General features: G+C 58.0%; 2 protein-coding genes across 9 annotated transcripts; one reads left to right on the top strand and one right to left on the bottom strand.

Moving 5' to 3' along the window:
• Positions 1-30: 30 nt before the first annotated feature.
• On the top strand, positions 31-14,844 carry CCDC157 (coiled-coil domain containing 157). Of its 3 annotated transcripts, XM_008515646.2 has the most exons (12): positions 32-172; positions 3,003-3,155; positions 5,682-5,940; positions 7,927-8,098; positions 8,842-9,484; positions 10,146-10,223; positions 10,571-10,761; positions 12,105-12,281; positions 12,455-12,623; positions 13,741-13,880; positions 14,320-14,408; positions 14,498-14,844. In XM_008515646.2, exons 3-12 carry the CDS (start codon positions 5,693-5,695, stop codon positions 14,745-14,747), a joined length of 2,157 nt encoding a protein of 718 aa, XP_008513868.1. In that variant the 5' UTR covers positions 32-172; positions 3,003-3,155; positions 5,682-5,692; the 3' UTR covers positions 14,748-14,844. The 3 variants fall into 3 exon arrangements, with proteins under 3 accessions (XP_070484631.1, XP_008513868.1, XP_070484632.1); XM_070628530.1 differs by lacking the exon at positions 3,003-3,155 and having other exon boundaries at positions 31-172; XM_070628531.1 differs by lacking the exons at positions 32-172; positions 3,003-3,155 and adding an exon at positions 3,500-3,614.
• On the bottom strand, positions 10,891-23,532 carry RNF215 (ring finger protein 215). Of its 6 annotated transcripts, none has more exons than XM_070628537.1 (9): positions 23,147-23,532; positions 22,762-22,905; positions 22,204-22,275; positions 22,039-22,124; positions 21,452-21,608; positions 17,902-18,021; positions 17,674-17,817; positions 17,325-17,427; positions 10,891-11,753 (listed from the first exon to the last, which is right to left on the bottom strand). In XM_070628537.1, the coding sequence occupies exons 1-9, from the start codon at positions 23,429-23,431 to the stop codon at positions 11,635-11,637; spliced, it is 1,230 nt and encodes a 409-aa protein (XP_070484638.1). In that variant the 5' UTR covers positions 23,432-23,532; the 3' UTR covers positions 10,891-11,634. The 6 variants fall into 6 exon arrangements, with proteins under 6 accessions (XP_070484638.1, XP_070484639.1, XP_070484640.1 ...); XM_070628538.1 differs by having other exon boundaries at positions 17,902-18,018; XM_070628539.1 differs by lacking the exon at positions 10,891-11,753 and adding an exon at positions 16,426-17,235.
• Between the last annotated feature and the right edge of the window lie 1,242 nt (positions 23,533-24,774).

Genomic DNA, 24,774 nt, shown 5'->3' with positions numbered 1-24,774 from the left:
CATCACTTCCCACCTCTTCCCTGCGGGAGAGGCCCGCGCGAGACGCCGTTGCCATGGCAGCGGTCTGAGCGCCCGGCTGGCGTTTGCAGGGGATCTCAAGAGCGGCGGGCGCGTCGGGGCCGTTCCATGAGCCGACCAGACACAGGAGCTAAGGCTGCGACGCCGGAGACTGGTGAGACGTTCTGCACGCCAGACGCCCCCCGCACGCACCCCACGACTCTGGGCCCACTCTCCTTCACTCCACAGGCCGGTTCCTCGCTCCCTTCGACCGCGCCTTCCAAGGCCCCCGCTCCCTCCCATTGGCGTCTCACTTTGGAGAGTCCCCTCCTCTCGGGCCCGCCCCCTTCCCGAGTCTCTATCCCTAATTCCCACCGATGCCTTTTCCCGTGGGCGTGCCTTTTCTAGGTTCCACCCTCTGCCTTCCATAGTCTGGCCCTCAAGCCCTATGGACCATCTCAAATCAGGGCTTCTTTAGGCTCCACCCCTCACTCCCACAGGTGCTCCCTGCAGACCGCTTTCTCCGCTGCCCCCAGGCACAGCTCGAATCCCACTCTTCACTTCCTCTCCCGAGATCCTCTCCTCCCTGTCCCCTCTCCCCTCCCTCCCACCTCCGGAGTGCGGACCTTGCGTGGTCTTCAGTTTCCTCACCTGTGAAATGGGGGAGAGTGATCGGAAGAGATGGCCTCCCAGGTCTGCTACCTGTCTCTCTCTCACACACATATACACCATAGCTGGCTTATGTCGTTGTTGTTATTAATACAGAATAATAATGATAGCTAGGATTTATTGAACATTTACCATGACCCAGACCCTGTGCCAGACTACATGCATGACATCATTTATTTCTCATAGCAACTTATTTACAGATGGGAACAGTGAAGTTCAGAGTTGGTGGAGTGGGAATCCAAACCCCGGCCATTCTCACTCCTCTACTAGTGCAGTTACTTATTCCGTTGTCTTCACTCAGTCCCTTCACTGTCCCCAGGGATCCAGGCAAGTAGCAATCCTGAGTCAGAGACTGACAACTGCTATATAGATGGTTTTAGAGTTTCCAAAGTGTTTTTGTGGTGGTGACTTGGAATCTCGGCACACTGGCCAGGAGGTGGGCATGAGCTTTACCATAGAGGTGGGGTCCTAGGGCTCAGAGAGGGAAGGGGCTCGAATGTTGAACGGGTGTGAAGGAAAGGCTCCTTCACTTCTCTGCGAGTCAGAAGGCTGCCTTGAGCTGCCTTGAGCTTGAGGGAACTGCGGAGAGGCAGAGTTAGCTGCTGCTCCTACTTCAGGCAGTGTTGGCTCAATTAGGGTCATCACCTGTGTGAACTCAGGACCAGTGCAGGGCTGGCGGCTTCAGGCTGAGGGTTCCACTCAAGACCCAGGAATTACAGAGAAAGCCGTGTCAAATGCTCCTTCACTTGACGCACCCTAAGCGGTTCTCAAACCATGCTTATGTCTGCAAATCCCCAAAGTTCAGAAGAAATGACATAAGGTAACCTTGGATATTTTTAGATGTTGTGTTTTCCTCTTGTATACTCTTCGGCCTTTGGCATTGCGGCTGCTTCTCAGAACCAGAATCTAATAGGAAGTTGGTATCTCAGTTGGGCCCAGGTGGCCACTGTTGTTCTTTGAGGAATAGGTCAATGTTTCTTGGTCTTCACAAGCAAGCTCCTGAGTTCCAGGTGCCACCTGAAAATGCCTCTTCCTAGGGTGGAGTTTCTTGCTTGCTTTATTTCCTTCCTCCTATTCCAGGAAGGAAACCCAGGATGTTTCAGTCTGTCTTTTCTGTTTGTTTCTGTCTCATTCCTTGGGGGCATAAAATCTCATAGATGGCAATATCTCACCAGAGGCAGTCGCTGAGGCAACATATGCCTGCGGGATGTAGGCTCATGTGTGTATGTGAGTGTTGTGTGGCGGATACTCATTGTCCTGTGGCTGGAACTGACACAGCTGACACACTCAAGACTCGTCCCCTGCAGAAACCCTCAGACATAAATGGTGGTTCCTGGCAGACAGGGCTCCGTGTGCCCTGCTCTGTCCCTATTCTTGACACGGTGCCCAGCACATAGTAGATACTCAGTCATTATTTGCTGAATGAACACACAGGATCTAACCCTCTACACCTGCACTCTCCAATCTGGTATCCATGAGCCTGCATTTGAAAATAGTGGCTGGGGCCGGCCCCATGGCCAAGTGGTTAAGTTCGCGCACTCCGCTTCGGCGGCCCAGGGTTTTGCTGGTTCAGATCCTGGGCACAGACATGGCACCGCTCGTCAGGCCATGCTGAGGCAGCGTCTCACATGCCACAACTAGAAGGACTCACAACTAAGATATACAAGTTGTACTGGAGGGATTTGGGGAGAAAAAGCAGAAAAGAAAAAAAAAGTTTGGCAACAATTGTTAGCTCAGGTGCCAGTCTTTAGAAAAAAAAGAAAACAGTGGCTGGTCCAAATTGAGATGTGTAGTAAGTGTCAAAGAGACACTGGATTTAAGACTTAAGGCAAAAAGAGACTATTAAAAAATCTCCTTAATAATGTTATATTGACTTCATGTTGAAGTGATAATATTTTGAGTACATTAGGTTAAATAAAATATATTATTAAAATTCATTTACCTGTCTCTTTTTACTTTTTTTTAATGTGGCTAATGGAAAATTTTAAATCCCACGTGTGTGTTCTGTTTCTTTTGTACAGTGCTGCTCTAGAAGCAGCATGGCTTGAATACAGAGCAGAAATGTTGGACTCAAGAATCCCAGCTCCTGAGTGACCTTGGGCTAGCCCCTTAACTTTCCAGAGCCTTAGTTTCCTCATCTGTACGAAGGAGGTGGATCTGGGAAGTGGCACACCGTAGGTCCTGTAGTCAGAGCTAGCACTGTTGAAACCTGCCCCCTCACACAATTCCTCCAGCCTGTAACACCCTCCCTTTCTTCCGGGACAGCCTCTTGCCTGCCCCCCAGGAAGCCCTCCTGGAGTACCCTCTCACTGACTCTTGCTTTTATTGGTTCCCAGGGACCGAAGAGCTGCTCAGGGCCAGCCCTAACACCTAAGACGGGAAGCCAGGAACCTGCATGAGCCTCTGACCCTGAGCCCCAGAGCCCACAGTCTAGTCCAAGAGCTTGACATACTCCGCCAGCCAGCTGCACAGTCAGGCACCTGTGAGAGGTGAGGACAGGGCCCAGTCCTCTGGGAGGCCAGAGAGGCTGGCTCAGCCCTCAGGAACCACCCTGGGTGCCTCTGAGCTTTCCAGCACCTGTGGGCACAGGCTGGTCCTCAGGTCCCTTGGCCCAGGTGGCCAGGTCATACTGCAGTGAACTCAACAGACAGTCCATGTGCTCACAGGGAGACAGATTGCCAACGGGAAATAATTACTCAAATAATGATTCTGTGCCAGTGTGGCATGTGCTGGGAAGAAAAAGAACAGGATGTTCTGAGAAGGTGTAACAAGGGGCCTCACCTAGGCTGGGGACCTGAGGGAGGTGTCTTATCTAGATGAAGAGTGGGGAGGGGGCATATTCCGGGTGTTGAGACACTGAGGCGGGGGCAGACCACACAGGACCAGAGCCTGGGGATGTATTCCAGTCTTTATGCTGGAGAAAGCCATTCAGGGGCTCTAAGAGGGGGGTGAGTTGCTTTTTTAAATGATCACTCTGGCTGCCATATACAGAACAGGCGAGGTGCTGGGGGCAGAGTGAAGAGGGCGACCCCTCAGGGAGGCTGTGGCGGTGGTCTGGGGAGATGGTGGAGTGTGGAGCAGTGTCGATGGACAGAAGTGGTGGGTTCTCACTGTGCTCTGGACGTGGCAGCACTCGGTGCTTGGACATGGGGGTAAAGGAAGGGGCTTTGAGGAAGTGCCAGGATGTACTCAGTGGGGGTGCCATTTTCTGAGATGAGAGATGTTGTGGGGTGGAAATAGGTTGGAGGAAGAGCGGTTTCCCAGCCAGGCCTGAATTGGCTGGGGGCCACAGAGGCCATGGCCTAAATACTGCCTAAGAGGCCCCTGCCCTGCAGGGAGGGGCTGTGGTGCAAGGAAGCGCTTTCTGCTTCTGAGAAAGCCGCAGAGGACAAGGGGCACCTGCTGCAGGGTGGGGAGGGACCAGGGCTCAGCATCCACAGGGCTGCGCAGCTCTGAACAGAGTGCTGGCTCTGACACCAGCTGCCACAGGGTGAAACCCTGAGGCAGGTGGTGAGCCACCTGGAGGGGCTGGGACAGTGTCAAGCTTCGTGGCAGTTCAACCAAATCACCGTCTTCAGATGTCCACAGACTCTGAAGATGGACGAGAAGCATTCTGAGTGGGCCGCAGGGGAAACGGGGAAGTATAGGAGGCAGGCAACAGCTCTAGACAAGGATAGTCTTTACTGTTGTTACTGCTAATAATAGTAATCACAATAATAATAGTTACTATTGCTTGAGAACTTTACTGGTGCCTTGCCCTGGACGAAAGCCCTCACAACTACCCAGCCTGGTTGGGGACGGTGTCTCCATCTGACAACAGAGATAGCTGGGGCTCAAAGGGGTGCAGTGACTTGCTCAAGGCCACACAGCCAGGAAGGGGCAGGGCTGGGACTCTCTGTATCAACATATAATGGGTCCCCTGTCCCAGAGTGATTAGGATAGGTATTGATAAAAATTTTCGGGTTTTCCTCTCTTGTACCTTAGGAATTGTTTTCCCCCAAAAGTCAATGTATTTTACATTTTTTTTGTGGATTCTTTTTGTTTTCTCCACTCAATTATTCAGTCATTCACTTGCGACTGAGCCTCTACAATGGGCCAGGCCCCAGGCTGGCCACACTGGGGTACCACATTGACTAAGGTGGTCTGAGGACCTGGCCTGGAGGGCGGAGGCCATTCCAGCAGAAAGCAGTCAGGGCCGAGATGGGGGAAGCCCAGAAGGATTATCTAACCCAGCCTGGAGGGTGCTCAGGGAAGGCTTCCTGGAGGAGGTGATATCTGAGAACCCTGAAGGATGAGCGGAGTTAGCTAGGTGATGGGAATTGGATGCGGGAAGCATGATTCAGACAGAAGGGACACGGATTCACAAACAAGTGGCTCCATGTGAGCTTGGAGTAGAGGGTATGGGCCGGTTGTTGAGGGGTAGGAGGGCGGGGGGGACGTGATTAGACAGAGAGGGGTGTGGCTGGAGGTTGCCTTTCTCCCAAGGGCCACAAGGAGTCTCGAAGCGTTGTTTGCCAGTGTGACATGGTCAGATAGGGTTTGGTCTAGACCTCTAGAGCTGAAGTGGATCCGATTAGAGTGGGCAGGCCTGTGGCCCAGCTGGAAGCTGCTGCAGTGGTCAAGGCGGGAGATGATAGTGGCCTGGTATGGTCTGGCACTCCCCATCATGCTGTAGCTACAACTCTTTTAGTTGTCAGTTGCCTGCTCAATGGTTTGTTTGCTCAGGGAGAGAAAGATGGTAGGTACCTTCCCGTCGATAGCTGTATCCACCCAGCATTTAGCAGGGACCTGTGGGACGATGGAATCAGCAGGGTGGGCCTGGGGTAGGGTGGATGAGGAACGCTGGTGAGGTCACCCACAACCAGATCCCAAAGGAGCCAGGGAACAGACTTCTCCCTAGGGTCTAGGTTGGATTTTTTGCCTCGGAGCAACTGGGAAGATCGTGGTTTTAGGAAGGTTCCTCCAGCAGCGACCACATGGCTCTGGCTAACAGGGGTCCTCTCTGCCCACCTCAGGAGCCACAAGGATGGCGCACCTGCTGGGCAGCCAGGCCTGCATGGACAGCCTGCGCAAGGACCTTACCGACCTGCAGGGTGCCATCGTGGACGTGTTCTCCCGCGCTGGGCCTGTGCGTTTCCCCTCCTGGAAGTTCCCTGACCGAGTAGCCTGTGACCTGGACATGGTGGCCCTGCTAGAGCACTATGACCATGTGCCGGGTGACCCTGAGTTCACGCAGCTCTCCCATGCTGTTCTGCTGGAGCTGGTCATTGACAGGTGAGTCACCACAGGATGCTGGCACCCTCCCCTTAAACCAGTAGCAGCAGTGGTGATGACATTGGTGACAACAGTCACCTTTGACTGGGTTCCTGTTGGGGGCCAGCTCAGCTCAGGGCCCTCACAGCGATCTCACCTTGTTCATGCCGTGTCATGTGCTGGGCCATCCCATCCTGTCCACCCTCAGGGAGTTGCTGGCTGCCCTGTCAGTCTTTGCAGCACCACAGCTCTGACAGCTGCCTCTCTGGCCACTGCCAGCTGCCTCCTCAGGGTTTCTGTGTGTCGGGGACACTCCAGCTGCTGCTCAGAGTTTCCAACCCAGGCTCTTTTTTCCTCGTATCTTTTGGGCTGTGCTGTTCCCTCTGTGTCACAGGACCAGACATGGGATGTGTTTTTCCAAATCCTGGTCTTACCAGGAAGAGGCCAGTGGATTTCCCTGCAGCCCCACCACTTCTGCACTGTCATTGAAGTTAACATGGTCGTTGGCCTTCCACTTCCTGGGGACTGCAACCCAGGATCCCTGTGCTCCAAAACCTTACACACTATTGAAGTCACGGGAGCCCAGCAGACAGGGACCCCAGCAGTTTGGGGATGACCTGCCTGGGGACAAAGAAGCCAGGGTAACCACTTAGAGGCCTGGGGGAGCCCTTGCTGTGAAAGCACCATTTGTAACCTCTGAGGGGCTGAACTGTGTAAGCACAGAACACACCTTCCTTCCTCCTGGCTTTGCACATGCTGTGTCCTCTGCTTGGAACGCCCTGCCCACACCTTCCTGGTCTGGCCCAGTCCCACGCATCCATCGAGGCCCAGTTTACCCAGCCCCACTCTGTGAAGCTGTTGCTGATGTGTCCTTCCACCCTCTAGCTGTCCCCTCCGCCCACCTCTGGCTGAGTTTGTCGGGGCCTCCTCGGGACTCCTGTGTGTGTATATAACTCTTGACAGAGGCCTTGGGGTCTGAGGCCTAGGCCAGCCTAGGAACCCTGGAGGACAGGGCTGCGGCTACTGGCTCAGGCTGTAGCATTTGGAGATGCTCAGTTCATGTCCGGGGATGGGCCTGCGGCTCAGGATGAATACAATGCAGCAGGACAGCAGTCTCCCACCCGGAGGGTCTGTCTGTCTGAGCAGACAGATCGCTCTGTCAAGGCCATGCTCTCTCTCTTTCCAGGCGCTTTCCCTCCCCCGGTGCTGCTCAGCACCGTGGCACACCACTGTTGTCCCCATTCACAGAGGAGGACACCTTGACCCAGAGAGGGGCAGGGCCTGGAGGTGGTTGGCACCTCCTTCCCTTCTCTCCCCAAGGCCCCAGTGGGTTTGAGATCACCCCCCTGCACCTACAACAAGATAAGAGCATTTATCTGCCTGATATGTTTTGTAAATACAATACTTCTTCCTTTAAAATAGCTTAGTTCCCACGCAAATACAAACTTATCTTCCCAACACCCCTTTTTCTCAAAATTAGCACCCAACTCTAATTTTGAACTCTAAGGTTAGGATAGAGGCCTAGCTCTCTTCACTCCAGTCTCCGTTGTCACAGAAGCAGCCCACCCTGCAGGAGAAGCCCTGACTAGAATCAGGAAACTGAGGCTGTGGGCAGGCTCCTCCCCGCCAGGGTTTCAGCTCTGTTGTCTGTCATGTGAAGGCGCTGAGCATCTGAGATAAGGCAGCTATTCACCCCACACTTTCTGAGCACTCAGGATACATCTGAGGCAGGCTTGGCCTCCCAGGGCATCCTGGTCCAGTGGGGGACAGCCAGGCCGAAGTGCTGCCACCCAGGAGGCCCCCAAGCTCGGCCCTCAAGGGAGGGCTTCCTGGAGGAAGCAGCTCTTGGATTGGGTTTGAAGCTGGCCTGGCGGAGCATATTCTGAGATGCTCCAAGTCCCTGATGCATGGGCCAGTTCCCCAGAGCCAGAGGCTGCCAGTTGTGTGACGTGTGGGCACACTGGCGCTTGGCTCTGCCCTAGCTGACCGTGCCGTCTCTGCTCGCAGGCTCCTGCTCCTGCTTCAGAGCTGTGCAAGCTACTTGGAGAACCTCGGCTCAGGGCAGACAGTGCCCCCTGCCCGGGCTGCAGGGCCCTGCATGTCTGTGGGGCTCACTGTGCGGTGCTTCTGGAACAGCCTGCTGAGGCTGGCCATGCTCTACCAGCAGGCGGCCCCCCAGGTGGGTCGGCTACCCGTCATTCCCCAACTGTGGTCACCCTCACACCAGTCTAGCCTGCCCCAGCTTCCTGGCACACCATATGGGCACCGTATCCATTGCTGAAGGAGACAGTGTGAACTCTGGAACCTCCCAGTCAGGGCCCATGCAGCTTGGCAGTTAGCATCACAGGCCTTGAGGTCATGTCTGGGCTACCTGGCCCTGCTGTTTACACTGTGGGACTTTGGAAAACTCCTACCTACTGTGAATCTCAGCTTGTGCATCGGTACAATGGGAGTAATAACAGTCCCTACCTCTCAGGACGTTGTTGGGTAATAGAGTTAATATGAGCGCCATTTGTTAGAGGTTATCCTGTAACCCTCACAACCACCCAGTGGGAAGGACCACCATCACCATAAAGGGGAGGAAACTAAAACTGAGAGTGACTACACAATTGTGACACGAGAGCAAGAGAGTCCACCAAGCAAGAGCCCAGTAACCGGCAGCTGTGGCTGTCACTGTCACCCTCCCAGTACCATGCATGTAACTGCAGCGGGCCCGGGGGGTGGGGAGGGGCAGCAGAGAGGAGGCCTGGCTTGGGAAGTTCAAGCAGCAGAAAGAAAGAGGGTTCTCTCTCTCATTCATGTTGGTGTCCGATGACATCTGAGGGTCTGAGCATCAGGAGAGGCTGTCACAGAACTCCCCAGGGAACTGGCCACCTCCCCAGCCCATCTTGCTCACTTCTCCCTTTCTTTTCTTGACCACAGAAAAGGGCAAACCAAGGGGAGACCCCCACCTCCAAGCCCACAGCCAAGAGCGAGCCAGCCAAGAGCCCTGAATTTGTGACTGCCAAGTTCATCAAGCCCCCCTCCCCACTGCCAGTCTTGCCCCAGACCTGCCAAGAGTCAGACAGCCCCATTAGAGTCTCCTTGCAGTGTCCAGCCAGGACCACTGAGAACACCAGGAGTGTCCACTCGCAGACCGTGGAGACGGCCCTGGTGCCCTGTGATGCGTGCACCAGCGTCCAGGGCAGCCTGTGTGAGGTGGGCAAGGTGGTCATCAGCCTGTGTCAGAGCCAGAACTTGCCCTCGTCTTTAGGCCAGTTCCAGCAGCTGGTGCAGGACAGTATGGGGCTCAGGCCGCTGCCGGCCACCACTGTGGGCCACTGGGCGGCAGAGCAGAGCAAAGACCTGATGCGCCTCAGTAAGCATGTGGGGGCCCTCGCTCAGCTCGTTGGGCCCCTCAGGGCCCAGCTGGAGGAGGCCGAGGGGCAGAAGGATGGACTGAGGCAGCAGGTGAGCAAGCTGGAGCAGGCACTGCAGCAGGAGCAGGTGGAGCGGCGGCGGCAGGCGGACGAGACTGAGCAGCGCCTGGCCACGTGGGAGCGCCACAAGCAGCAGCTGCTCTCAGGTCTGTGCCGGGGCTTGACCAGAAGCAGGCCCCAAAACAGGACTGTGGGTACAAGTAGTTGGTGAGGAGGAAACCTGGGCTGGGGAGTGGGCAAAAGATACAAGGAAGGGAAGGCAGTGAAAAAGGGTGCCCTCCTCAAGCCGGTTACACTGCAGGTAGCTGGAGCTTCATGGCCCTGGGGAGACTGGAGCCACTAGTGTAGAACGGTGCCTCAGAGTTGTCCCATTAGAGGGGCAAGGGAGCTAGGGGATTCATCCACTCACTCCCATAGGTCACTGAAGGGGGCTCCTGGGGGAGCTCATTCCTCTGGCACCTCCAGCCAGCAGAGCAGCCTCTTTGGCTTCGGCGAAAGCTGTTAGGCAAAGAGATGTTGCTATGGCACTGCAAGTGGCCGGTGCCCGCTGATGTTGTGAGGCCGGAGGAATTTGGGCAAGTCGCTGCCCTTTCCGAGCCTCACTGTTGCCCCCATGGAAGACACCAAGGCCAAGAGAGGTGTATAGACATGGCAGCCACCCAACAGGAAGTAGGGCAGATGGGGCCCAGGCCTCCTGACCCCTCCATGCTGTGGCGCCTACCACAGCTCTACAGGATGCTCTGGGCATGAAGGCTGCCAGCCGGGCCCAGGGGAGCCTCTAAAGGACCTCTCTCTTGGCTGCCATAGAAACAAGTGACCTCAAGATGAAGGTGGCCACCCTGGAAGGGGAGCTGAAGCAGCAGCAGGAGTCCCTGCAGGCTGTGGGTGAGGAGCCCCGTCACACGGCCCTGCACCACATGCCCTGTGCTGGGTGGTGTGGCTGTATGAGCCCCTCCATCTCTGTCCCTTGGGGTTCCAGGGTAAAGATAAAGGGAACCACAAAGGAGGGTGGGCCTGGCGGGACACTATTGGGTGATAACTCAAGACAGGGTGCCACCTTCTATTTTCAGAACCCACCTCAGGCAGGGTTCAGAGCCCCATTTTGTGGCTCAGGACACTGAGGCCCAGAAACCTGATATGACCCTTCCCACTGGTCTGGTCCTGGGTCAGAGGCAGTGCAGGGACTTGCACCCAGGGCTCCTCCCTCTCCCCCCTCCCGCTTGATCCTGCAGAGACAAAGGCCCAGCAGCTGCAGAAGGAGGCCGAGTGCAGGGCAGAGGCTGAGAGGCAGGTGCAGCAGCTGGAAGAGCAGGTGCAGCTGCTGGCAGGGCGGCTGGATGGGGCCAGCCAGCAGATCCGCTGGGCAAGCACCGAGCTGGACAAGGAGAAGGCCCGCGTCGACAGCATGGTCCGCCACCAGGAGGTGAGCCCAGGGGCCTTGCCAGCGCCCTGGGCACCTGCAATGCAGGCTGCAGGGAGAGAGGGCTCCACTGGAGGTGGGGGTGGGGGGTCGGTTATCTGTGTAGGGTATCTGCTTCCCAACACACCCAAGTTTTGGGTTGACTGATCTTTACTAAGAGTCAGAGCCCTCCCCTGAGCTGGGCACTTGGGAAACAGTGACCCAGGGACAGATACAGCCAAATGAGGTTTTGCTCTGGAGGAGCTCCCTGCTCGGTAAGGATGAACAGTTGTGCCACCACAGCTCTCCTGCCAGATGGCTAAGAGGGGCAGGGAAAGTGCTGCAGGATCCAGGGAGGGATGGTCACATCTGCCTGTGGGAATCTGGGATGGCTTCTGGGAGGAGGTGGCCTTTGAACTGGAAGCCGATGGCTGGTGATTAGTCCATCAGCCAGAGGAAGGATAGGGCAAAGGGTGAGCCAGGGCCCAGGATATGGCTGTACCCTAGGCATTGGGGCCTTGCAGGAGTCCCCAAGGGGGTGGCTGAGGGAGCAAATGACCTGTCATCTAGAGAAGGGGGCAGGCCTGGGGGCTTTCCTGGCTGGGTTTACCCTCAGAGGTTCAGTGGGGAGCCAAGACACCAGGTAGAAGTCTCTGGGGTCAGGCATGGCAAGGATAGGAAAGCCTTTCAACCCCAAATGGGTGCTTTTCTCAGTGTCTTAGTCACAGTCACCACACATCAGGTGTCTGCTGTGAGCCTGGCACTGGGCTTCAGCCTCTGCAGCCCTGTCATTCTTACTCCCTGCCACAACAGAAGTAGAGACTCTTGTCATCCCCATTTTACAGAAGAGGAAACTAAGGCTTGGTGAGATTAGGGAAATTGCCCAAGGTCGCACAGCTAGCCACTGGTGGAGGCAGGACTCAGAGCAGACTGGTGCTGGTTCTTGCTGCTTTGCACTCGGCGGGTGCCAGGAAATGTGGGTTCCAAGTGACATGGGTTGATGGGACACTGGTGACCTAAGGAGAAGAAGAAAAGTATACTTCCCTGAATTCCTCTCCACGTGGAAACCATGTGACTGGAAAGAAGTGGGCGCGAGGCCGACAGAGTCAGCCAACTGCTTTCCAAGGGGGTGAGGTCTGCAAGCGGGGGGTGCCTGGCCTTGACCAGGTTGGGGTGTGCATCCGTCTTCCCTGTTCCTCTTCCGCTCCGTGCTGTGCACAGCCCCCCCCCCAACCCCCATTCACAGACAGACGGGGCACGAGGGGGAGGGTTTGGAGGGTCGCAGACATGGTAGCGTCCTCAGTCCCACGTGGCTGGGCCTAGCCCCGTGGGCCTCATGGCCTCCCCACCTGCCCGCCCTGGCTCAGTCCCTGCAGGCCAAGCAGCGAGCCCTGCTGCAGCAGCTGGACAGCCTGGACCAGGAGCGCGAGGAGCTGAGGGGCAGCCTGGACGAGGCCGAGGCCCAACAGGCCCACATGGAAGAGCAGCTGCAGAGCGTGCAGAGCGAGCGGGAGCAGGGGCAGTGCCAGCTCCTGGCCCAGCAGGTGGGAGTGGGCAGGGTGAGGGCACCAGGGCGGCTCTTCCCTTTCACCAGAGGAGCCTCCAGCCAGCTGAGTGCCGGGGGGGCCTGTCCTATGTCTGGGAATTAGAGGGGGTGTGTCCCCAGGGGAGCCCGGAGCCATTCCTCAGACCAGGTCTGAGCCTCCCTCTGCCCCAGGAGTTGCTGCAGAGCCTGCAGCAGGAGAAGCAAGGCCTGGAACAGGCGGTGACAGATCTGCAGCTGACCATCTCGGAGCTGGAACGGGAGCTCGTGGAGCTGAGGGAGCGGGAGCGGCTGCTGGTGGCCTTCCCGGACCTGCACAGGCCCGTCGAGGCCCAGATCCAAAGTAGGGGCACAGGGGTGCTGCAGAGGGCATGCTAGGGCCTGGGGCTGGCAGCTGAGGGCTCACCTGGGCAGGACACTGGGGTCTGCAGCTTGCAGCGTGCAGCAAGGGGGGTAGAGTGGGGGTGGCCAGCAGTGTGGCCCCTACAGAGCCCTCATGACATGAAGCTGCTTCATGTGTCATCCACTCCTCTGTGTAGACGGTGACAGGGAAGCCCAGAGGTGAGGGGACTGCCACAGTCACATGGCCAAACCCAGATGCAGGTCTGGCTGCCTGTGTAGCCTGTGTTCTTCACCATGTCACATGCCAGTCCTCAACTTCCCTGTGTCCCCCATTCCTGCGTCTCCCCAAACCACACCATGGGGTCAGCTCCAGGGACACAGCCCCAGCTGTTCAGTGTCCTGGACCCCTCGGCACAGCAGAGGATTGGATGCCAGGCAACCTGGTTCTCGTCCCAGCCCCGCCAGGCCCCTAAAGCTGTGGAGGCGACTCCATTCACAGAGCTGTCGGAAAGGATCCGCTGCAGTTTAGCTGCTCATAAGTCATCACTCCTGAGTGTGGACTATGTGCCAGGCCCCTCTGATGCCTTCTCAACTGCCCCACAGGGCGGGTAGCAGCTCCTTTTTACAAACCAGGAAACTCAGAACCAGAGCAGGCAGCCACTTGCCCAGGTTCACAGAGCTGGAAGGCAGCTCCATCCCGCAAGCAGTGGGAAAGAACATCCTTGCTGAATTCCTGTGACTCATACCCAAGAGCCTCCGTGTGGCTTTGGACAACTCACTGTCTCTGGCCCTCGGGAAAACAGGCAGCCTTGGAAGAGATTCACTCTTTTGCCTATTTTCTGAGTCTTCAGTGAGCTCTTGGTCCCACCCAGGTCTCAAATTCTATAATGCTATGGTCACCTTCCAGCAGGTAGAGGGATGGGGAAGGGGGACAAGCCCTCAGGAGAAGGAATGAGTTGGGAGACCCAGCACACTGACCCTGCCCAGCCTCCCTGCGCCTGCTGGGCCACCAACCCAAGGTACACCCCAGCTGGCGTGCCTGCCGACTGAGGTCCTGTCCCATTGGGCACAAGTGGCAGACCTGGCAGGGTGAGGTGCCAGATAGCATGTCCCCCCAGGCTCTGGCAATGTCACGGACGACATGGAGAGACAGATGGAGGCCAACAACATCCGCATACGGGTCCTGCACGAGGAGAATGGACGGCTCCAGTCGATGCTGTCCAAAATCCGGGAAGTCGCCCAGCAGGGGGGCCTCAAGGTGGGCAGCCCGGCTCCCCCACCCGAGAGGGTCAGCCCTTGGGGACTTGGGAGAGACCCCCCGACTCAGCAGAGGTCTTCAGACCCCACGCTGGGGACCTGTCAAGAGTCTATCTCATTGCACGTGGCTTTAGGCTGTGCTGTTGTGAAACACCTTCCACATTTCAAGAAGGTGCAAGGTGTTACAGTGCCTTCTGGCTCCAAACCCTCCTCTGGCCCTTCGTGCCTTTATTTCAAGTGCAACCAGGAGCCTTGACAGAAGGCAAACCTTCCCATACTTACTGCAGCTGAGGCGGCCCAGGAAGGCTTCCCAAAGTCTGCCCCTCAGAGAAAGGGATGTGGGTACAGGTTTGGGCCCTCCCTACCTCCCTGGCCATGACACCTCTCTGAGCAGTGGGGAGGGGACTCCTGGGCCTTTCTGAGCTTGGTTTTCTTTGCAGCTGATCCCGCAGGACCAGCTCTGGGCCCATTCCAGCAGGGGAATCCAGGGAGCAGCGCCCCCAGCCCAGGCCCAGAGAGCATCCCCAGGGTGAGTGAGGCTTTGCCAGAGGCAGGGCAGACAGGGGTGGGCTGGGCCCCCTTGCTCACAGGGGATCTTGCTGTCTGGTCTTCCCTTAGGCCCCTGGGCAGGCGGCACCCACCTGGTGGCAGGACAGCTAGTGCGGGCAGGACCCTGCCAGGCCAGCCCCGGGCATCGCCACCTCAGCAGCCCAGCAGCCGGCCCAGCAAGTCCTCCCTGGAGGATGTGACCCATCCAACCACCTGTACCCAGAACCCTATCCGGGCCTTGGCCAGGCTGAGGAGGAGACTGTCACCGGGCCAGGGCCAGGCCGGCCCTGCATACCAGCCCCAGGAGCGGCCCATGTAGCCTGCAGTGAGGTGGGGCTAGAGGACAAGTGGCTGGCAACCCACCCAATGTAATAAAGCCCCGGCCATCTGCCCACAGCAACCTTGGCCTCACAGCACTGGCTGAGCCGGAGGAAGAGTCTTTCCTTCCCCCTCCTAGGCAGGGACCACTGAGCCATGCAGGTTATCGGCCAGCAGAGGCCTGGCACGCTGTGGGCCCTCAGTAAATGGGAGCTTCCTGCCTTCCTCCTGATAGGGGCAATGGGAAAAGAGGGCACACTGAGGGCAGAAAGAAGCTTCTAGCATCTGGGCCAGGTGAAAGGCAGTCTTTCGATCCTTATAGCAAGGGCTAAGGGGTAACCTGGGCTCAGTGACCCCTGACAACAAAGAGCCGGGTTAGGGGAGAGGGTGTGCAGGGCAAGGAGAGCAGCTACTGAGACGGGCCTGGTGAGGATGTCTGAGGCAAGGAAGGCGTCAGAGACCGGGGTCCTGGCTCCAGGCTCTTGCAGGCAGGCAGAGGCAGCAAGGCCTTCCCCGGCCCCAGGTCTGGACCTAAACCTGGGGATGGGGACGCTAAGGACCCAAGAAAGTCAGCCCTCCTTTCACTGAGGAACTCCTCAGCTCCAGGAAATGTGAGTCACAAAGGGTTTCTCTAAATCCAGGAGGGTGGATCCCAGGAGGCCACTGAAGGCAGGGCAAGGCCTCACCCAACCAGAGAGGGGGAGACCCCAGCCAGCCCTGGCTTTCCCAGGCCTGTGCCGTGGGGCCCAGGCACTGATGCCACCAGTCACACCAGGGCTACAGCAATCCAGTTTTCCTCGCCAAGACTCCAGCCTGCCCTGAGTCACCCTGTCTGTAAAGGACAGACTCTAAGACCTTGCTGAGGACTTCTCAGGGTCCTCAGCTTCCTATGACACTTTCCCTTGGTGAGGGGGCCAGCAGGTAGAGCTACTCAGTTCACAGAGAAGGGTCAGCAGGGGCCATGGCTGAACCAGGGTCTGCCCAACCCTTGCTTCTGTGGAGCCCGGGGGTTCCTGAGGGGGGTGCCTGGCCCTGCCCCTCACAGGTGAGAGCCAGCCCTTGGGGGGGCTTCCTGAGGCAGGAGGCCCAGGCCCAAGTGCAGGGGGAGAAGCCATCACAGCTCAGCTCCTCTCCACAGCCATTTGTTAGCTCACTGTTCTGTAGGTCAGAAGTCTAGGCCCTGTGTGGCTGGGTTCTCTGTTCAGGGTCCTAGGAGGCTAAAATCAAAGGATCTGCCAGGTGGCATTCCTTTCTCATGGCTCTGGGTAAGAATCCAGGCTCATTCTGATGGCTGGCAGCATTCCCATTCTTGCAGCTGTAGGACTGGGGTCCATTTCCTTGCTCGCCACTATCAGCAGGGGCCACTCTTAGCTCTTGGAGGCTGTCTGCCTTCCTTGCCACGTGGCCCCCTCCATCTTCAAGTCAGCAACAGAGAATTTCTCATGTGGTTAGGTTAGGCCAACTTGGATTCTTTCCCTGTCTTAAGGTCCACTCTGCCACTTAACATAACCTAATTACCGGAGTCAAAGCCTTTAGCATCCCAGTTCCAGGATTCTACAAAGCACGTTCATGAGGCTGGGGGGAATCTTGGGGGTCATCTTAGAATCCCCTTCCCACAGGCAGTAGAGCCCAAGGTGACTTGTTTTTTTAATCTTAAAACACCGCACAAATTTTACTTCTTATGTTAAAATATATCCATGTTTATTTTAATATTAAACCTCCCCTCTCTTCTAAAAAAAATGGAGCCCCTGGAAGATGCACCACATTTATCCTGTGGCTTCAAGTATCCTGGTCAGCAACCTGTAGCCCCACCAAGAAGCACAGGACAGGATGGTTTCTAAGGCCTCTGGTCCCAGCCAGGCCTGGGAACGGAGCCCAGCTGGACAGGCAGTGAAACCTACAGCTCCCAGTGCCCAAGGACCAAGGGCAGCAGGCAGAGGAGGGGCCTCTGGGTTTAACATCACAGCCTTGACCAACATGTGTCCTGAAAAATGGTCAGACTAAGGTGTCCCCAAGGCCAGACAGCTCTTCCCCCACGCCACCCCCCAATAAATAAGCACAGAACCGGGGCACTGCAGCCTCAGCCCCCAGGGATGCCCTGACAGGCAGGCTGGCAGGCCGGAGAGCTCCCGGAGCCCTGGTACTGCTCCACGCTTTCCCCAAACCCCTGCCCAGGGTCCTGGGAGCTGCCTGGGAGGAAGGCAGACACAGACGGCTCAGGATGGTAGAGAAGGGCCCCAGAGCGGCCTCTCTTCCTGGCCAGTCTGGGCCCTGCACCCTCGGCCTGGGGGCTGTGGCCCCTCCTTCCCAATGTGGATGTGGTGGAGTGCCTTGCCCCTCAGCAGGGGAGCACCCCTGTCCTTCCACCCACAGGGCTTGCTGTCCTGTTCCAGGAGCCCAGGCCAAGAGCCAGGGTGCAGGTGGGAGGGGGTCCCTTCCCCACATGCAGAGACCCAGCTGGGACAGCTAATCATCTGAGTAGCGATTCCCTGCAGGGAAGGAAGAAAAGGAAGAGGAAGGGAGGCATCAGATGGGGACCAGGTGGAGCTGGCCAAGGGCCCCCACCCTTGGTGCTCACCCAGGACATTGAATTTGCACAGCGGGCAGGTCTGCTGGAGCATCAGCCAGGGATCCACGCAGTCTCGGTGAAACTCATGCTTACAGGGCAGCACCCGGAGCCACTGCAGGGTGGAGAAGAAGAGCTCAGGCCACAGGGGCAGGCCTCCAGTTGGGGGTGTCTGGCCCCATGCCCCAACCTGAGCTGGGGAACTGTAACCTCTGTGGCCTGCACACCCCCATTCTGCTTTCTGTAGGGCTGGTGGGGGCTGGGAGGAGAAAGGCCTGGTTGGGGTGGTTCCCAGGTCTCAGGAGTAGAGTGGGGAACCGCACAGGTCAGTTGATGGCTGGCCTCTGCCCAGGGCACTAACCTGCTTGTTGCAGAAGTAGTCCAGACACACTGCGCAGGTCTCAGCGCCAGGCTCCGGGGGACTCTGTGCTGCCCTGCCCAGCCGGCAGCGCCGGGTCTTGAGGGATGCCAGTCTCCGCACCACACGGCGCTTGAGCGAGTCCACCTGTGGGGGAGGGCAGGCACGGTTCAGCAGGCCCGAGGCTGGGGACACCGGGGCTCCTGCGGGCTCCCAAGGGCTGGCTCCCACCTGGCCTCCAGGCTCCCGCTGGCTCTGCCGCGATGCCTGCCGCTGGGCCTGGACCACGAGGCCTGTACACAGGAGCATGGCCACCAGCAGGATGGCATTCCACAGCTGCTGCAGGGGCTTCTGGGGAATGGAGAAAGGTGTCAGGGACACTGGAGCTGCCATACCCTCTTCCTCCAGGAAATCCACCCTGAGGACCAGCCAGGTGAGGTCTGTGCGCCTGGCTTCCTCTTCTGAAGCCTCCCTCCCTCCCACCCGTGCAACCCCAGGGTCTACCCCAGCTGCCTTTGCTCCACCCCACATAGTGAGGTGACCCACATCTCCCCAGCCCAGGCCCCTCGTGGGTAACAGACCTGGTCTTTTTGTACTCTTGGAAGCGTCTATCTGGCAGCCTCCCAGACTCCCCAGCCCAGGACCCTGTCACCTTCCCACGCCCATCGCTAACCTGCACTTCTGGTCTGCTTTCTTGGCCACCATCACCCACCCACCTCCCTCCGTCTAGGCTGAGCATTCTGGGAGGGTGCCAATCCCCAAGCCCTGTGGCCTTGCTCTCCCAGGGGTCTCACATGCCCCTCCTCTCCATCCCACTCAGGAGAAACCCCAAAATCCTCCACCTACCCTCAAGGCCCTTGATCCCCCACTCCCAACCTCTCAGCATCTTTGCTCCTTGCCCCCTCCCACATCTCTGCCTTTCCACACACCACTCCGTCTTGGGAACTCTCTTCTTCCTCCCCCCTTCCCCTTGGCTAATGCCTTTGGACTCTCCTTGCTCCAGAAGCTCTCCCAAACCACCATGGCTGAGCAAATGCTCCCCCCTTGCCTCTTCCTGCCCAGCCCGCCTCATACCTACTCTAACCCAGTGTTTCACTGCTCCCATTGGCAGGAGATAACCATGTCTGGTGCGCCTCACTTAGCCTTTGAGAGGTCCATGGGGGGGCCTCAGAGTTCCTGGGGGACCACAGCAACCTTGACTTAACTCCCACTGTACGCAGTGTGGCAGCGAGGCTTCGACTGCTAAACAGCTGGCTCAGGAAATGATGTAGCAGAATAAGCAAAACCTGGCCCGCTCGCCCACATAGGCACACCGTTTCACAGGGTCTGTGGATGTGTCATGACTAATAAATGCATTCATTTAAAAGCTTTCTGCATCCCGAGTAGCTTTCTGCCATCACATTCTTCCCCAGCCAATGCTGAAGTTCCACTACCCATCACGTAGGAGAGAGACCAAGAAATGATTTGACGTCAGAAGAGGCCACCACTCTGGACAAGGCTGGATGCTGCTACTGTCACAAGATGTGGCTTTTGCTCAGGGTGGAGGCACTCTGGGAGCCACTGCCAAAAAGTATCTGTGAGCCCCAGCTCCCTGCCCTGTCCCACCCTCTCCCCTCTGGCTTCTGTGTCCCCGTCTCTCTCATTCGTGGTGGGGTGGTGGCACCTGCTCCAGGAAGCTCCCCCAACCACCTGGGCTGAGCTCAGGTGCCTTCACTATGCCCTGGAGGGCCCACGTCCACCACAAACTTGGTGATCACCCCAGCAGAGTGACTGTCTCTGGCCTATCTCCTCCCCAGATGGAGCCCTGTGAGCCCAGGGCTGCAGCTGCCCTGGCCTTGTGCCCCTTGCCATGCTGAGCCAAGCTGACACATGGCAAGACTCAGAGAGCAGCCTTCACACTGTCAGCTCTCCAGGGCAGAAGCTGGGGCTCAGTACTGTGAAGTGGCCAGGGAGCACTGGGTAGGCTAAGGGCACGGCTGGCCTAGCGCTCCAGTGTAGGCTGGAAACCCAGCCTGCTTAGGCTCAGTACATCGTGGGGACCCCCAGGTGAGGAGGGAGGGCAAGGTTAGGGCTTGTCCACCAGAACAGCAAGGAGGTGGTTCCTCAGGCTTTCCTGACACATGGGTGCCGCAGCTCTGGATTCCCAGAGGCTGGAGGGATGGGGACTGAGCCCTGGGGTCAGGGCTGAGAGCCCAGCCCCCTTCAGACAGCTCCACTAGCACAGGCACCCACACTTGTACTGGCCTGCCCTGGCCAGCAATAGGGCTGAAGCTGTGCAGCATTGCCCTCCATACCAGGAGGCCAGCCTGCAGACTGCGCACATTGCCTGCTGCAGGCCTCTCGGGCTCTCTCCCAGCCTGCTCCTCTCCCTGCTTTAGCCTCTCTGCCAGCCCCTCTTCCTGGCCTCTCATCTGACAGTCCCTCATGAATGTCCACCTGAGGTCCGTGTGTGCTACCCTCTGAGGGAGAGACAGTGGGGCTCCCTTCTCTTGCAGAAAGCCCTTCCAATCCCGCAGCCTCAGTGCCACTCCCTCCACAGAACTGTGGTTCGAGCTGCTCAGACAGGAGTTAGCACGTGCTGTCTGGGCTGACCTGCCAGGGCCACCTTCCCATGAGCGTTCTCTTGTCTGCCTGTCTTCGGGCCCTTCAAGGGCAGAGCCCAGGTCGCACAGGCCTTTTGTACCCTCCACATCGAGCCCGTGTCCTAGGACCTCAAAGGCTACTTGTGACCACTGACTTATTCAAGCACTTGGAACCATAAAGATATTCAGAGTCGCAGCAGCTGCCCATCTGCTGAGCGCTCACTGTTTCCATACACGATCCCCTGACAATCCTGTGGTGGGTACTGTCCCTGTTCACAAATGAGGAATGTGAGACCAGAGAGGTTAAACACTCGGCCTAAGATCACTCAGCTAAGGTCTCAGAGCCAGGATTTGAACCCACGTCTGCCTGACTTGAAGCTGTCTCACGCGGCCCACTTCCACGGACGCGTGCTGGAGGCTGCACGCCAGGAGACGAGGGCACGCCCGCCCTGCACAGACTAGGGACTCGAGAAATGATTGCAGCCCCAATACCTTTAAACCATTTCAGTGCTGAGCACTGGAGATCCAGAAACAGCTAAGACACAGCCCCCGCCCACAGGAGACAAACTCACGTTCCCCAACACTTACTTACACAGGATGGGCTGTCGTAAGAGCCGTGTGAAGGGCCTGGCAAAACACTGCTGTGATTTACAAGAGGGAGAGAGGGACTGCGAGCTGAGGGTGTGAGGGAGGCTTTCCAAAGAAGGCAGGCAGGGTGAGTTGTGAGGGCTCTGGCTGGACTGGGAGACATGGAGACGGAGGAAAAGGGTGTCCTTGCCTGCAGCCAAGCATGGACAAGGCCTGGTGGCAGGAGACCAGGGTGCATGGGGGGGGGGGGGGGTCAGTAAATGGCACAGGGTGGTGGAGTGTAAGGAGAAGACTAGGAAAAAAAAAAAGGATAAGTGATCAGGAGAGCTGTGAAAGCAAGCCTAAGGAGTTTGAAGTTTTTTCTGCAGGCAATGGGGAGCGAAAGACGGCTTCTGAGGGGGAGAACGACATGATGACAGCAGCAGCTAACACTGATTGTGCATGACCCTGGGTCAGGCACTGTACTGAGGACCTGCCATGTCATTGAACACTCACTCACAGCCTTGGGAGGTGGAAGAGGCGGTCCTCACTACCAAGGCAGGAGAGGCCACAGGATTTGAGACAGGACCTACGTATGGTCCCACCTGAGCCCCCTCTCTCCAGGCACCCACCTGCTCCTGGGCCCGACTGCCTCCCAGGCACACGAGGTCCTGCCATCCTCCGTAGCCATGCTTGGAGAGGCCACAGGTGGTCCACAGGGTCAGCTTCCACTCGATGTTGGCCGAAAGGGACTCTCCGCTGGTGATCTCAGCCGTGACCTGGGTCCTCCTGGGAGGGGAAGACACAGAGGGGCCAAGCAGAAGGGCTCTTGGGAGGGGAGGCCCAGCCCACCCATCCCAGCCTGGTGGGAAAAGGATACTCCCGCAGGAGTATCCTTTGGCCCCGAGGGCTTTCCCGGCTATTGGTTTTTCCAGTTCTTATACTAGCCAGGCCAGGGAGGCCCGCCAACCTTGGAAAGAGCCTGTCAATCAGGACTCTGGCTTCCTCCTTGCTGGAGGCAATCCCCTCTGCCCAGAGTCGCCTCCTCACTCCAGGCCCTGGCAGCTCCTGCCCACCCCGTCACTCATTTTTCAGAGCAGGAGACTACAGTCTCAAGGCTAACTGGAAAGGCCCTGGTCCCAAGACCCCTGAGCCCATGGCAGAGCCAGAGACCCTTAGCACCCAGGCCCCGTCTTTTGGAGCCCAAACCCCAACTCACTGCAGCAGTGCCTCCAACAGCTTGGTGACATTGGAAGAATAATGGAGGACAATCACTGGCCTGAGCAGAAGCTGCGATATGTCTAGCTGTAGAGGGACAGGGAGGTCAGCCAGCCTTGGTTCCCACTCCCCAGCCCGCGTGGCCCCAAAGCCTGATCTGGTTTACCTCTCGGACCACGTTGTGGTTCAAGATGAGAAGGAGCAGGGCAGAGGCTCCCAGGAAGAGCGCCCTCCGCATCTGCAGGAGGGCAGAGGCAAAGGCTAGCACACCCCCTGCTCACACACCTGTCTCACCACCTGCAGCCACAGCTGTTCTTAGCTCCTGGCTCAGCAGTGAGCATTTCCTCTGGACAGACTGGCTATGAGCTCCTTGAGGTCAAGGGCAGAAACTCTTATTCCTGCTGCCTTCCCCCCAGATGCTCTGTGGGACCCAAACAATGCTGTGCCTTCCCTGGTCCTAGCAGGGTGGGCCTGCCCACTGACCCCCAGCAGGAACTCCCCATCAGATACTCTCAGAGCCTGGCCAGCTTCCTGACTCTCTGGCCTCCTCCCACCTCCCTGCTGCCAATCATACTGACTCAATTCTCCAAACTGGGTCCCTTGCCCCCACCAGAGCCCAGGGCTTCTCTGGAAGCTCCTCAGGGGTCCATTTGGTAGGCTGGCTCTAGCGGACGCCTTAAAACCCCTTCCTCCAACCCCCTTCCCCACATACGCCCCCCTGCACCTGCTGGACCAGGGCCTTGGGATAGGCCTGCGGGCCGCTGCCCTGACTCTCCTGATGGATCTGGGCCGCCTCCTCCTTGCCCACGTATGCCACTGCAATCCAGCCTTCTATGGGCGCCTCCGGCTCAGCATCCACGATGTCCATCTGTGGGGCGAGGAGCCATGGGCAGGAGGAGGGGGAGTAAGGGAGGTCGCGCACACCGGGGATGCAAGGCCAGGGTTGGGGGACGAGTTTGGAAGGGCGGGCGTCTGGATCTCAGGTTTTGGAAGCAGGAATGGGTGGCCTGGGGAGGGGCGCTGGGTTGCCAGGGCATGGTCCAGGACGACGGGGGGACCTGGTGAGGGGGTCTTTGGCGCGGCGGGGGCCATCCGGCACTGCGGCTCACCAGCAGCAGGCGGCCGCCCAGCGGGGTAGCCGGGTCGGCCTCGGAGCCGATCCTGATGCCCTCCAGCACCAGAGCGTCCTGCCGCGGAAGCCGCACGTCCACTCGCACGGCTCTGGCCCCGCCCCGCCCCGCCCTGGCCGCGGGCTCGCTGCCGTCCGCCGCGGCCCCGGGCCCCGCCAGGCCCAGCCAGAGCGGCAGCAGGGGCAGGAGCAGCAGCAGCGGCGACGGCGGCGGTGGCGGAGGCGGCGGCGGCGACCTCAGCGCGGGGCGAGCGGCGGGGCCCATGGCCGGACGTGGCGAGCAGACGAAACAGGGGCGTCGGGGGTCCTGGGCGCGGGGGGAGCGAGGGAGCTAGCCGCGGCCGGACGGGGCGGGGCGCCGGGAGGGGCGGGGCCGTGGCCGGACGGGGCGGGGCGCCAGGAGGAGGGGGAGGGCTCCCGGCGGCTCCCGCGCGCGGAGCGAGCTGCGCGCGCCCCCTGGTGGCCACAGAGAAGCCCGGCGCTGGCGGCCCGAGACGCTGGAGCCGGCCGAGCCCCGGTCGCCGCGCGCGGAGGTGACAATCAAAGCGGAGGCGGGAATCAAAGCGGAGGCGCTCGCCGCTGCGGCGTTGTCAAACGGCGGAGACTGGAGCAGGGGAGACCCGGGGAGATGGTGGGAAGATAGTTAGCTACTTGGGGAGGCAGAGGCACGATCAGGGCCCTAGAAGGGCAGGATCAAGGAACGTCTGGGGCCCTGGAGGCTGGCCCTTGGTCTGCGGGGGTCCCGACAGTCACACGGTGTGGTCTGGGCCAGGTCGCACCCGCGTCTTCCCTGGGCTCCATTTCTCCACCAGACCAAACTCTGGGAGACGAAGAACCAGAGACTGTCAATGGACGAATGGATAAAGAAATCTTGTTGCGTCCATATGATGGAATATTATTGACCCATAAATAGGAATGAAGTACTGACACATGCTACAACATGGATGAAGCTTGAAAACATTATGCTAAGTGAAATAACCCAGACACAAAAGGCCACATCTTACTGGATGGTATATCCAGAATACATAAATCTGTAAAGACAGACAGCCGATTGGTGGCTGAGGGGAAGAGGAACTGGCAGTCGCCGCTTAATGGGTATGGAATGTCCTTTTGGGGTGAGGAAAATATTTTGGAATTAGATAGAGGTGCTGGTTGCACAACATTGTGCATGTGCTAAATACCACTGAATTTTTTATTTTAAAATGGTTAATTTTATGTTATGTGAATTTCACCTCGAGGGAAAAAAATGCAGGACTGACTATATTTTTAAGGATGCGTTATTTGGACTAAAACTATAAAGAAAATCAAAGGAATAAGAAATAAAAGCTCAGTTCGCCCCAAGTAGGATGCAGTTGCAGAGGGGCGCCCAGGGGTGCCAGTGTCATCGGTGATGTTCTGTTTTTTACATCACGAGTGTTTGTTATATCATTCTTTATTCTTTGCGAAAGTTACTAACATTTTTTTGTATGTAAGAAAGCACTCTTTCTAAGTTGCAAAATGTACTGTGGAGGCCGCTTGTTGTCCACTGAGAGTCTTGCTTCTCTGATTCTATGAATGTACCAGCCCATTGTCAGCTCCAATGACAAGGTTGCAAGGACACACCCTGTA

Source organism: Equus przewalskii, chromosome 7 (assembly GCF_037783145.1).
Source record: "Equus przewalskii isolate Varuska chromosome 7, EquPr2, whole genome shotgun sequence".
NCBI classification, from domain to species: domain Eukaryota; kingdom Metazoa; phylum Chordata; class Mammalia; order Perissodactyla; family Equidae; genus Equus; species Equus przewalskii.
Note: the sequence above shows the minus strand (reverse complement) of the source record. Positions and strands in the feature narration are given on the sequence as shown.